Source organism: Hypanus sabinus, unplaced genomic scaffold (genome assembly GCF_030144855.1).
Source record: "Hypanus sabinus isolate sHypSab1 unplaced genomic scaffold, sHypSab1.hap1 scaffold_294, whole genome shotgun sequence".
NCBI classification, from domain to species: Eukaryota; Metazoa; Chordata; class Chondrichthyes; order Myliobatiformes; family Dasyatidae; genus Hypanus; species Hypanus sabinus.
This window is the reverse complement of record NW_026781090.1, coordinates 56041-69964: the sequence shown is the minus strand read 5'-3', so window position 1 is coordinate 69964 and position 13924 is coordinate 56041. Positions and strand designations below refer to the sequence as shown.

At 45.7% G+C, this 13924-nt stretch overlaps 2 protein-coding genes across 2 annotated transcripts; one reads left to right on the top strand and one right to left on the bottom strand.

Annotated features, from left to right (window-relative positions):
* Positions 1 to 971: 971 nt before the first annotated feature.
* LOC132388302 (zinc finger protein 239-like) lies at positions 972 to 5265 on the bottom strand. The gene is made up of 2 exons (XM_059960643.1): positions 5245 to 5265; positions 972 to 2717 (listed from the first exon to the last, which is right to left on the bottom strand). The coding sequence occupies exon 2, from the start codon at positions 2226 to 2228 to the stop codon at positions 1191 to 1193; it is 1038 nt and encodes a 345-aa protein (XP_059816626.1). The 5' UTR covers positions 2229 to 2717; positions 5245 to 5265; the 3' UTR covers positions 972 to 1190.
* Positions 5266 to 12054: 6789 nt separating this feature from the next.
* Positions 12055 to 13297, top strand: LOC132388303 (zinc finger protein 239-like; the record flags this gene model as incomplete). The annotated part of the gene is made up of 1 exon (XM_059960644.1): positions 12055 to 13297. A coding segment is annotated over exon 1 (933 nt), but the record flags the coding sequence as incomplete, so codon positions are not given.
* Between the last annotated feature and the right edge of the window lie 627 nt (positions 13298 to 13924).

Sequence of the window (13924 nt, the reverse complement as noted above, 5' to 3'; positions counted from 1 at the left end):
TCTCCCTTTTTCTGCCTGATATCGGGACTATTGGAGTCGATCGGGACTTGAGACTTTCTCTTAAACCGTGCCCATGCTCTACTTTTATCAAATGATGGTATTGATTTGCACTGCTGTAACTATATGTTATAATTATGTGCTTTTTTTTTTGTCAACGTGACTCTTTGGTTTGTCCTGTTTTTTGTGTGATGTCACTCTGGAGGAACATTGTTTTATTTCATAATGCCCGCATGCATTTCTAAATGACAATAAACGAGGACTGAGTGTCCTCATAATCTAATGGAACAGAATCACTGGCAGGGTCCAGCTGGCCAGGGTCGACTCTCTACTGTACACTAGGTGTGTTACAAATTCACTTAAGTAGCAAAGACAGAGTTTAAAATAAACTTATTTATTTGTCTCAGATCCAGAATATTAAACTCCAGTCCCACTAAAGGTGTATGTGCAGCAGAAGAAACTCCTCCCATGCCCAGAGACCAGGGTGCAGAACTGGATGTGGTGAGCAGCAGTAAGTCAGCTCCAACAGTCACTCTCGAAATTGCATTCAGCAACGGTGATGGACAAATATCCAGCATGCAGATTATTGAAACTTTCTCCCCTGTGTGAACAAGGCAGTGTGTCACAAGTACAATATGCTGTAAGGTTTCACTGCAGAGACAATGGTTTCTCTGTAAGCAGCAATGTTTAGGTTAAGACCAGAGAAAACAGTGTTTTGGAGTGCAGGGCTATCCGATGAGAGAAATCTTCTTTCTTGTGAGTCTGGAGGAGAGATTTTGTGGTCATTTGCTGGGGAGAGATGAGAAGACGTGAATGGAGAGAGTGGGCCCTTTTCCTTTTTTTTTGTTTGTTTACTTCACTAACCCTATAGTCAAAGTAAGAATTATAAAGCTCAATTGTTTAATCACATATTGTGTACTGTTTGTAATTTCAGTGTACTGATCTGTAACAGGGGACACGTCACACAGCATCCACGCAAACAAGATTTCTTAAGTTTGGCCGGGCTGGGGACTATCAACTCCAAACTTAAGTTGCCAGCCAAAGTGAGTTAACATAAGGTTAGCTGGCTGAGTGAATCGCTTCCCACATTAACAGCAAGTGAACAGCCTCTCCCCAGTGTGAACTCAATGATGCACAGTTGGTTGATCTGGCTGAGAGAATCTCTTCCCAAAGTCTGTGCAGGTGATCAGACTCTACCTAGTGTGAACTCGCTGGTGTCTCCGTAGTTGAGATGACCGAGTGAATCCCTTCCCACAGTCTGAGCAGGTGAACGGCCTCTCTCCAGTGTGAACTCGCTGATGTATCTTCAGATGGGATGACCGAGTGAATCTCTTCCCACAGTCCAAGCAGGTGAACGGCCGCTCTCCAGTGTGTACTCGCTGGTGTGCAATTAGGGAGGATGACTGTGTGAATCCTTTCCCACAGTCTGAGCATGTGTACGGCCTCTCTCCAGTGTGAACTCTCTGATGTACCTTCAGTTTAGATGACCGAGTGAATCCTTTCCCACAGTCTGAACATGTGAATGGCCTCTCTCCAGTGCGAACTCTCTGATGTATCTTCAGTTGAGATGACTGAGTGAATCCCTTCCCACAGTCTGAGCAAGTGAACGGCCTCTCTCCAGTGTGAACTCGCTGGTGAGACATTAGGTCAGATGACCAAGTGAATGATTCCCCACAGTATGAGCAGGTGAATGGCCTCTCCCCAGTGTGAACTCGCGGGTGAGACATTAGGTGAGATGACCGAGTGAATTGCTTCCCACAGTCTGAGCACGTGAATGGCGTCTCTCCAGTGTGAACTCGTTGATGTACCTTCAGTTTAGATGAGCAACTGAATCCCTTCCCGCAGTCCGAACAGGTGAACGGCCGCTCCCCAGTGTGAACTCGCTGGTGTACCTTCAGTGCTGATGACTGAGTGAATCCTTTCCCACAGTCCAAGCAGGTGAACGGCCTCTCCCCAGTGTGAACTCGCTGGTGAGACATTAGGTCAGATGACCGAGTGAATCTCTTCCCACAGACTGAGCAAGTGAACGGCCTCTCCCCAGTGTGAACTCGCTGATGTATCTTAAGTTGAGATGATGAAGTGAATCTTTTCCCACAGTCTGAGCAGGTGAGTGACCTCTCCCCAGTGTGAAATGACTGGTGTGCTTGCAGATGAGCTGACAACGTGAATCCCTTCCCACAGTCTGAGCAGGTGAACGGCTGCTCCCCAGTGTCAACTCGCTGTTGAGCCATTATGTCAGATGACCGAGTGAATCTTTCCCCACAAATTCAACAGATGAGCAACTTCTGCCCAGTGTGAACTGACTGGTGTGTCCACAGGTGGGAACGCTGACTAAATCCCTTCTCACACACAGAATAGGTGAATGGCCTTGTCCTAGTGTGAACTTGCTGATGCACCTTCAGTTGAAATTTCCGCGTGAATCCATTGCCACTGTCTGAGCAGATGAATGGCATCTACCCTCTGCAAAATAACAGGCATGCCAGTTGGTCAGATGATCGAGTGAATCCCTCCCCACAGTCTGAGTGGGAAGGATGACCGAGTGAATCCCTCCCCACAGTCTGAGCGGGAATGATGATCGAGTGAATCCCTCCCCACAGTCTGAGCGGGAAGGATGATCGAGTGAATCCCTTGCTCCACTTCTTAAATATCTGGATAGAGACAGCAAAACTGGTATGTTCTGTTTGAGATTCCTGTAGACAAATTCCTTGTCATTTTTTAACCTGTAAAAAGATTTACAAAATCCATCAATGGGTGTAGAACAACATTTCAGATGAAATTACATGAGTTGTCAAGATGTGATCTGGAATCACAGTTACAGTGAAGTTCAACCCAAGTTGGAGAGAGAAATCATCTTCTAACTGGGCACAGTGCTGGAATGACCATCAAACTCTCTGATGCTCGACCTGTCTGTAAAAGAATGGGGCATTTCTGCCACCTCCAATCTGTGACCTGCCTCAGTTTGACTCTCTCTCCATTGTTATTATTCCCTGTTCCCACTGAGCTGCATGGGTTCCTGGCCCCACAGTAACTGAAACACTCTCACACAAATAGCCGGCAGTGTATTGCACGAACCCACCACTACCTGTGTAACAAACGTACCCTTGGCATCCCCTCAGTATTTATTTCCAAGCACCTTAAATCTATGCCCCCTCATGTTAGCCATTTCAGTCCTGGGAATAAAACCTCTGGCTATCTACACGATCAATGCCCCTCATATTCTTAAACACCTAAAAAATGAACTGAACATAAACAAGGTAATTAAACATTGCTTTGAGGATTTGTTGGAAGTATACAGAATTATGAGGGTATAGATAGGGTAAATGCAAGCAGCTTTTTCCACTGAGGTTGGGTGGGATGACAACTAGAGGGCATGGGTAAGAGGGGAAGGTGAACATTTAATGGGAGCACATGGAAAAGCTCTTCACTGAATTGGTCGTGAGCGCGTGGCATGAGATGTCAGCACAAGGGGTGCATGTGAGCTCAGTTTCACCATTTGAAAGAAGTTTGGATGGGAGCCTGGATGGTAGGGGTATGGGGGGCGATGGTCCCAGTCAGGTAGTTGCAATAGATACCTTAAATGTTTTTTTAACATTGACTAGCTGGGCCAAATAGCCTGTTTCCATACTGAACTCCCCCATGTTTCTGTGACAGAGAAGCAGGCCAAACTTGTTTGGAAGGGAAAAGATAGGAGTGACAACAGAGCAGCAATGGCTGGAGTTTCTGGGAGCAATTCAGGAGCTGAGTGATCGATATCTGAGGTCTGAACAACATCTGACTGGTGTCAAGAAAACAAATTCTCCCTCGTTGTCACAAAAACAAAGGAGCTGATTCTGTATTACAGGAGGAATGGAGACAGGCTAACCCCTATTGATATCAATGGATCTGGGGTTGAGAGGGTGAACAGCTTTAAGATCCTCAGCATAAACATCACCAAGGATCTCAAATGTTCTGTATATACCAGCTGTGTTTTGAAAAGAGCACAGCAGCACCTCTTTCTCCTCAGATGGTTGAAATTGCTTGGTATGGGCCCCAAATCCTAAGAACTTTCTTCAGAGAGACAATAGAGAGCATCCTGACTGGGTGCAGCACTGCCAGGTATGGGAACTGTACTTCCCTCAATCGCAGGACCCTGCAGAGAGTGGTGCAGACAGCCCAGTGCATCTGTAGATGTGAACTTCCCACTATTCAGATATACAGAGACAGGTGTGTAAAGAGGGCCCAAAGGATATTGGGGACCCAATTCACCACAACCACTAACTGTTCCTACTGCCACCATCCAGGAAACAATACCACAACAAAAGGACTAATAGGATTTGTGACGTCATTTTCCACCAGGGCATCAGAATGATTAATTCATGCCGATACAATTGCATGTTGATTTTATATTGACTGTTCTATGTATAAACAATATATTACAAGTTACTATAAATTACACATTGCACATTTAGATGGAGAGTAACGTAAAGATATTTACTCCTCACGTGTATGAAGTATGTATGTAATAAAGTCAATTCAATTCGACACAATTCAGCCTCTCCACTATCCGTTCTGTCACTCTGGCTCCCATTCCCCCGACAACTTATTTCCACTTCACCCTCTGACCACACTAGCTCGAGCAAGCCTTAATACTAGGATATTAGACCCCTTCTTGTTCAATTCCCATAACTAATGAATTCCCTATCACTTATTTGACTTTCCACTGCCAGGTAATCACCCCAACAGTTTCTAAAGTCATCCACCTGCTGTTGTGTTGGATAGCAACAAGAGTACTCTTCGATGGCCTTTTAACCTCATTCACCTGCCTGACTGCCACCCAGTTTCCTGTGTCCTGCACCTTGGGTGTAACTCACCTCTCTTCATGTCACATCTATCACCCCCTCTGACTCCCAGCTGATCGAGAATTCATCAATTTCAAGTCCCAGCTCCTTCAAGTTCAGGGCTACAAGCTGCAGCTGTATGCACAGCTTGTAGGTGAGAGCATCAGGGACACTGGCGGTCTCTGCACCTTCCCTCCAATACCCCCTCTAATTTCTAATGACCAGTGTGCACATCAATCATGTACTGTGCTTAATTTTACCAAGTGACAACATGTGCACAGTGATTTTTATATAGTGAGGTACTCATTTTAACAGCTAGCAAATCACTGTCAATAAGAACTATGATGTTCTCTGGGTTCAATCGAGTTCATCTGCACTCTCACACAACCTATGCAGCAGGCTTGTAACAGGTAATGAAGGACTTTCTTACCAGAGCTTTTGCACATTGTCCATAAGTGGTTTGCTTGCTCAATTACGCTTCAAAAAGTCAGATTTCCAAATATCACTCCACTTCTTCCCATTTGTAAATTCTACAGCAACTTTTCATCGCCACAATACACACAGGTGTCACCAGTTTCTATATTGGACAAAAACATTTCCCCTGAACCCTCCTACTGAATTAAGGATATATATAAAAACAATCATTTTGAACCTATGTAACCTCTGGCTAAAGGAATAATTGGGTCTGAATAGGAATATTTGAACCGAAGCAAACACTGTCTTCAGTGGTTAGCCAGGACAGGTTCATAACCAGTTCTCTGTGGCTTGCAGAGTGACACACTGAGAGATGATACCATTATGCACAGTACCCTCGTTAGTTGATAACATTATACATTGTACCCTCTTTTGAGTAAAGGGAGGAGGACTCACTGATAAGGACAGGAATAAACATCTGTTTGTAATTAAGTCAGGGCCTTGCAGAGGGAGTAACTGATAAGGACTGGACAGTATATCCATCTGTAATTAAAACCTTCATTTAGCAAACTCTCTTATCTAATTAAGTTTGGAGCCAACAGACTTGGTGGGCATACCAGTTCAAATAACATCTTGCAATGGGAATGTATGGGGCTTACTATGTATAAATAATATGGCTGTAACCTGACTAAGTCAGTCCACTTGTCAGATGATGGCAGTGCTTACGTGCCTTCCCTTTAACAACATGGTCTCAAACTCCTGCTGGAAAATGAACTGTGGTGACGATAAGAAGCTGGTCTGCCGAGTTTTATTCAACTTCAACATTTGGAGTCACAAACACGATCCCAATACAGGGAGTGCTGAGCAGATGGGCTGAATGAAGATGTAAAGTGGAACAGTATATTATCAGCAAGTTGGAGGAATAATGCACGTGAGAAAGGGATAGAGGTATGTACTGCAGAAGGAACGCCAAAGGTTGGGAGATGCTAAAAGTGGAGCGTGAATGGGTGGATGGGCACCAAACTCAAGAGCAGGAGAAACAACGTAAGCAAACCGAGGTTGGTCCAGATAGGAGAGCAGGAATATCAGTCTAAAGTTCGAACTTACAGGGAAAGAAGGGATCCCAAACACATGTCTGTCATACCGACCCTGTTTGAGGACAGTGACCGTGATGAGGAGTGGGCACCCACCGTACCTCTCCTACCTTACCAGGGGCCAAGTTCACCCAGTGCCCCCGAACCCCAATCCTCCCAGTACCCAGATACGGTGGCCGCTCAGGTAAAACAGTGGCACAGGGAAGGGGATGTCTCTACACCTTGAGATCCCGAAAGGGAATACCGAGGATTATTCCGAGACAGGGAGGGAAGAATCCAATAAATCCCCAGAGTTAGTGGCTCCACAAAGACAACTGCCCACCCAAATGCTGCCCAATCCATGAGGAGGAGGAGGGACAGCCCTCAGTGATTCCTGTGTATGCTCCCCGGAAGCCTCAAGAAATGATAATGATCATGAATCAGGCCCCAGATAGAAAAGAAAAACCAGCACAGTTTGCTCAGTGTGTCCACAGTACTACACAAATGTCTAATGCGACTCCGCAAGATTTATTCAGTCTCTGCTGCATGATTCTCTCCGCTGCTGAGGGGTGGAAATGGAAGGCAGAATTGAGATACCAATCCTATCAGGAGTTACAGGCGGGAAACCATAATGAGAATGAACAGACAGACCAGATCATTCAAGCCTTGGAAAGGGCTCTCCAGCAACCTGTAAACATCACTAAAGTACTTGAATGCAAGCCTAACCCTGGGGAATCAGGACCAGACTATTGGCAGTGATTTGTGGCCTGCTATGGCACTTTCACAGGAGACCAAGCCTTTTAATAATGGGAATCTGTCCCCGCAGTTTAATGCCCTACTGCTCCAAAACTTACCAACTAAGCCAACATGATTAAAACAGATAATATGGATTGGCCTGACAATGACCGAAATCGAATGCGACGAGCTTTGACATATTATTGGAACTTGATTTTTGATTCCTGATCAAACCCGAAAGGAACTAATATTTATAGTGAACATGTTCAGCGGGAAGAAGGATGCGAACGGGCTATATCTTGGGATCAGAAATGGGATCAAAAACCTACCAAGGGACAGGTGGGGACAACAACCCGTTTAGAAATTGACAAGCAAAGATGTTTCCTACTGTGAGTATCATCCCTCAGGAAGAGCCCAGTGTAATATTGACAGTTGCTGGAATTTCAATTCCGTTTATGATTGATATGGGGCAACCAAAACCACTCTCGATCAGGAAATACTATCAAAAGGGATTCCAGCTATCAGACGCTACAATCACTCTGTCTGGGTTCGAAGGCACGGAACGTACGTATTCACGTACCCAGCCACTGCAGGTGGAATTCCAGGGGAACCAGCGTGAGGTTTCATTTACAGTCACCACCAGACGGGGGTGTAATCTCGTAGGGAGAGACTTGCTCTGTTCATTGGAAGTTGAGATTCTATGCACGGACAAGGATATCATGCTGGAACTGCGAACAACTGATAGCTTCCTCTGACCACCCAGTGGTGTGCACTTTATCTGGACTCTACATTTAAACCCCTTCTGCCAGTGGCCAGCTCTCATGTGACTCTGTGTTATGACCCTACGTGGTGCTCAACTGAGGAAACCCCTCGAGGGACAGAAGTTCCCAGTCACGGTGATAGGAGAGGTTAAAGGAAGAGACAGTACTGCATTTCCGGCCGAAGTTCCAGATTTCTTTTGGTGACAACAGGACTGGTGGTTCCCAATACCACCAGTGGGTTTGCCCTGGGTTCAAGCCAAAGAGCTAAGGGTTCCTTGCCTACACCCTGACGAAACAAGCCTCCAGAGCCGAGGGAGACTGGCAAGACTTGGCCGCGGGCCAACTCCGATACGGGAAGGAGTCTGAGGTGAAAACGGGACATCTGGTAAGACATTCTTTTAATATTGACCAAACCCAAGACGTTGTACCCCATCTCTGGGCAATTGCAGTCCATGATGTCAGCCCTCCTGTCCGGATCACAGTAAAAGAAGGACAGACTCTCCCATCCATTCTGCAATAACCCCTCTAGCCCATCCAGATCACTGTGAAAGAAGGACAGACTCTCCCATCCATTCTGCAATACCCCCTCTAGCCCATCCGGATCACTGTGAAAGGACAGACTCTCACATCCATTCTACAATACCCCCTCTGGCCCGTCTGGATCACTGTGAAAGAAGAACAGACTCTACCATCCATTCTGCAATACCCCCTCTAGCCCGTCCGGATCACATTGAAAGAAGAACAGACTCTACCATCCATTCTGCAATACCCCCTCTAGCCCATCCGGATCACAGTGAAAGAAGGACGGACTCTCCCATCCATTCTACAATACCCCCTCTAGCCTGTCCGGATCACTGGGAAAGAAGGACAGACTCTCCCATCCATTCTGCAATACCCCCTCTAGCCCGTCCGGATCACTGTGAAAGAAGGACAGACTCTCCCAGCCATTCTGCAATACCACCTCTAGCCCGTCTGGATCACAGTGAAAGAAAGACAGACTCTCCCATCCATTCTGCAATACCCCCTCAAGCCCGTCCGGATCACTGTGAAAGAAGGACGGACTCTCCCATCCATTCTACAATACCCCCTCTAGCCCGAGGAAACGTTTTATGAGGATGGAAGCTCTTTTGTGGATCCAGCAGGGAAACGATGCGATAGTGACGGACAGTGAAGTAATTGAACAGGCCTCTTTTGAAGCAGCTGTCTCCGCCCAGAAGGCTGAGCTGTTTGCTCTGACTCATGCCTGTATCCCAGCAACAGACTAAAGTGTGGATTTACACAGACTCCCGTTGTGCGTTTGGAATGGTACATGACTACAGGGCTCTCTGGGAACGTGGGGATTCCTGACTTCCTCCTGCCACCCCATTAGTAATGCCACCTTTGTAAACAACTTACTCACCGCTCTACAGCTACCTTGAGTTTTGTTCTTCTCAGGGAGATGCCTCTGAGAAGGAGTGAAAACTGTGATCCCAGATGGGGTGCCAAAAAGACCCCGACCTGGGTTTTTGGATCACCCAGTGGGACAAGGTTATGTTCTAACTCAGTTTTTACCAATATTGGTTGATTATATACATAATTGTACCCACCTGGGAAAGGAGGGAATGGTTGGTATCCTGTACCCTGCACATCGGGTACGAGTCCCTTGACAGGTGGATCTTTCACGTGTCTACAAGTTGATTTTATTCAATTGCCTAGAGGACATTGCGATAGATACTGCTTAGTTATTATAGATTTGTTCAGTTGATGGATTGAAGCTATAGCAACTACCATTAATACTGCTGTGACTGTTGTGAAGGTATTATTACGGGAAATAATTCCCAGGTGCAAGCCAGAGATGCTGAGTTCAACAATGGCCCACACTTTATGGTGAAAGTAAATGAAGGGGTATGTAACAAACTAGGTATCAAGCAACAATTCCACTGTGTACATCACCCACAGGCCGCTGGCAGAGTGAAAAGAGCCAATAGCACTCTGAAGAGTAAACTGGCCAGACTAACAGCGGAGACTGGACTCACTTGGTTGAAGGTCCGACCATTAGCCCGATTCCACATGAGAGTTACCCCACAGGGGAAAACAGGGTTGTCACCAGCTTAAATCATTTCCAGATGGCCCACGAGGACACCCTGGGAACAAAGTCTCAGGATTAAAGGCAAGGTGAATAAGAATAAGGAACCTTGATTCTTGATGGATATTGGAACTCTGATAAAGAAGAGAGAGATGTATGGCATATATGAGAAACAGGGAGCAAAGATACTTGAGTAGTATAAAAGGTGCAAAAAAATACTTACGGAAGAAATCAGGAGGACTGAAAGAAGACATGAGGTAGCGTTGGCATTCAAGGTGAAGGATAGTAAGAGCTTCCACAGGTATATTAATAGCAAAAGGATAGTTAAGGGATAAAATTGGTCCTCTTGAAGATCAGAGTGGTCGACTATGCATGGAACCAAAAGAAATTGTGGAGATGTTAAATGGTTTTTTTGTGTCTGAATTTACTAAGAAAACTGGCTTGGAATCAATGGAAATAAGGCAAACAAGTATTGAGGTCATGGAACCTATACTGATAGAAGAGGAGGAGGTGCTTGCTACCTTGAGGCGAGTAGATAAATCTCCAGGACCTGACAGGGTATTCCCTCGGACCCTGAAGGAGACTAATGTTGACATTGCAGGGACCCTGACAGATATATTTAAATGTCATGTTGTTCTGTTGTTCAAAGCATGCTCTAAAAGTAAACTGGGAAATTATAGGCTGGTAAGTTTGATGTCAGTCATGGGTAAATTATTGGAAGGAGTACTAAGAGATAGGATCGACAATTATTTACATAGACAGGGACGTATTAGGGAGAGTCAACACGGCTTTGTGCATGGTCGGTCTACTTTAACAAATCTATTAGAGATTTTCGAGGCTGTTACAAGGAAAGTGGATGAAGGGAAGACAGTGGATGTTGTCTTCATGGACCTCAGTAAGGCCTTTGACAAGGTCCCGCATGGGAGGTTAGTTAGGAAGATTCAGCCACGAGGTATACATGGTGAGGTAGTAAATTTGAATGGGAATTGAGAATGGAAGAAGTCAGAGAGTGGTATTGGAGGATTGCTACTCTGAGTGGAGGCCTGTGACTGATGATGTGCCACATGGATCAGTGCTGGGTCCATTGTTATTTGTCATCTGTATCAATGATCTGGATAATAATTTGTTAAATTGGTTTAGCAAATTTGTTGATGATACAAAGATTGGAGGTGTAGTGCACAGTGAGGAATGTTTTCAAAGCTTGCAGAGGGATCTGAACCAGCTGGAAAAATGGTAGATGGAGTTTAATACAGACAAGTGTGGGGTATTGCACTTCGGAAGGTCAAACCAAGGCAGAACATACAAGATAAATGGTAGGGCACTGAGGAGTGCAATAGAACAGAGGGATCTAGGAATACTGATACAAAATTCCCGAAAAGTGGCATCACATGTAGATAGGGTAGTAAAGAGAACTTTTGGTATATTAGCCTTTATAAATCAAAGTACTGAGTATATGAGTTGGGCTGTAATGGTAATGTTGTATATTGCATTAGTGAGGGGGAATTTGGAGTATTGTGTGTAGTTTTGGTCACCGAATTACAGGAAGAATATTAATAAGGTCGAAAGAGTGCAGAGAAGGTTTACAAGGATGTTGCCGGGACTTGGGAAACTGAGATACAGAGAAAGGTTGAATAGTTTAGGACTTTATTCCCTGCAGCGTAGGGGTATGAGGGGTGATTTGATAAAGGTGTATAAAATTATGATGGATATAGATAGAGTGAATGTAAGCAGGCTTTTTCCACTGAGGCCAGAGGAGAAAAAAACCCGGACGACATGGGTTAAGGGTGAAGGGCGAAAAGTTTAAAGGGAATATTGGGGGGGGGCTTCTTCACAACTGGGTCAGACTGGTACTGGCATAACTGGTTCTTCTGGGCACATTCTGTCTCACTCCCAACTATTTAAATTTCTGTGAGTTTTGTTCCTAGTAACATTAAGCAGATATGTTTAGTCCTCCTTTTCATTGTTAACGTGCTTCATTATCTTTCATGTTAAAGTTAGACCTGCAGTGAGAGATTTATTGGAAACAAACCACGACTGAAGACGTGGGAACAGCAACAAGTGAACCAGCCCGAGGACTGAGAGCACCGACTGGAGAGAACCCATATGACTCAGAGATTCCAGTGATTCAGTCAGGAGAAAGTTGGTGAGTCTCATTTACTCAAACACTGGTCCTTTAGGCATTACAAGGATTCACTCGGTCATCCTTCCCACTCAGACTGTGGGGAGGGATTCACTCGATCATCTGACCAACTGGCATGCCCGTTATTTTGCAGAGGGTAGATGCCATTCATCTGCTCAGACAGTGGCAATGGATTCACGCGGACATTTCAACTGAAGGTGCATCAGCAAGTTCACACTAGGACAAGGCCATTCACCTATTCTGTGTGTGAGAAGGGATTTAATCAGCGTTCCCACCTGTGGACACACCAGTCAGTTCACACTGGGCAGAAGTTGCTCATCTGTTGAATTTGTGGGGAAAGATTCACTCGGTCATCTGACATAATGGCTCAACAGCGAGTTCACACTGGGGAGAGGCCATTCACCTGCTTGGACTGTGGGAAAGGATTCACTCAGTCATCAGCACTGAAGGTACACCAGCGAGTTCACACTGGGGAGCGGCCGTTCACCTGTTCGGACTGCGGGAAGGGATTCAGTTGCTCATTTAAACTGAAGGTACATCAACGAGTTCACACTGGAGAGACGCCATTCACGTGCTCAGACTGTGGGAAGCGATTCACTCGGTCATCTCACCTAATGTCTCACCTGCGAGTTCACACTGGGGAGAGGCCATTCACCTGCTCATACCGTGGGGAATCATTCACTTGTTCATCTGACCTAATGTCTCACCAGCGAGTTCACACTGGAGAGAGGCCGTTCGCTTGCTCAGACTGTGGGAAGGGATTCACTCAGTCATCTCATCTGAAGATACATCAGAGAGTTCACACTGGAGAGAGGCCATTCACCTGTTCAGACTGTGGGAAAGGATTCACTCGGTCATCTAAACTGAAGGTACATCAGAGAGTTCACACTGGAGAGAGGCCGTACACATGCTCAGACTGTGGGAAAGGATTCACACAGTCATCCTCCCTAATTGCACACCAGCGAGTACACACTGGAGAGCGGCCGTTCACCTGCTTGGACTGTGGGAAGAGATTCACTCGGTCATCCCATCTGAAGATACATCAGCGAGTTCACACTGGAGAGAGGCTGTTCACCTGCTCAGACTGTGGGAAGGGATTCACTCTGTCATCCACCCTAATGACACACCAGGTAGTTCACACTGGGGAGCGGCCGTTCACTTGCTTGGACTGTGGGAAGGGATTCACTCGGTCATCTGACCTGAAGATACATCAGCGAGTTCACACTGGAGAGAGGCCGTTCACCTGCTCAGACTGTGGGAAGGGATTCACTCGGTCATCTCAACTGCGGAGACACCAACGAGTTCACACTGGGTAGAGTCTGATCACCTGCACAGACTTTGGGAAGAGATTCTCTCAGCCAGATCAACCAACTGTGCATCATTGAGTTCACACTGGGGAGAGGCTGTTCACTTGCTGTTAATGTGGGAAGCGATTCACTCAGCCAGCTAACCTTATGTTAACTCACTTTGGCTGGCAACTTAAGTTTGGAGTTGATAGTCCCCAGCCCGGCCAAACTTAAGAAATCTTGTTTGGGTGGATGCTGTGTGATGTGTCCCCTGTTACAGATCAGTACACTGAAATTACAAACAGTACACAATATGTGATTAAACAATTGAGCTTTATAATTCTTACTTTGACTGTAGGGTTAGTAAAGTAAACAAACAAAAAAAAAGGAAAAGGGCCCACTCTCTCCATTCACGTCTTCTCATCGCTCCCCAGCAAATGACCACAAAATCTCTCCTCCAGACTCACAAGAAAGAAGATTTCTCTCATCGGATAGCCCTGCACTCCAAAACACTGTTTTCTCTGGTCTTAACCTAAACATTGCTGCTTACAGAGAAACCATTGTCTCTGCAGTGAAACCTTACAGCATATTGTACTTGTGACACACTGCCTTGTTCACACAGGGGAGAAAGTTTCA

Bases quoted from the DNA above. Each gene is read 5' to 3' on its own strand.
- LOC132388302 (XM_059960643.1), bottom strand. From the start codon at position 2,228: ATGGCTCAACAGCGAGTTGACACTGGGGAGCAGCCGTTCACCTGCTCA.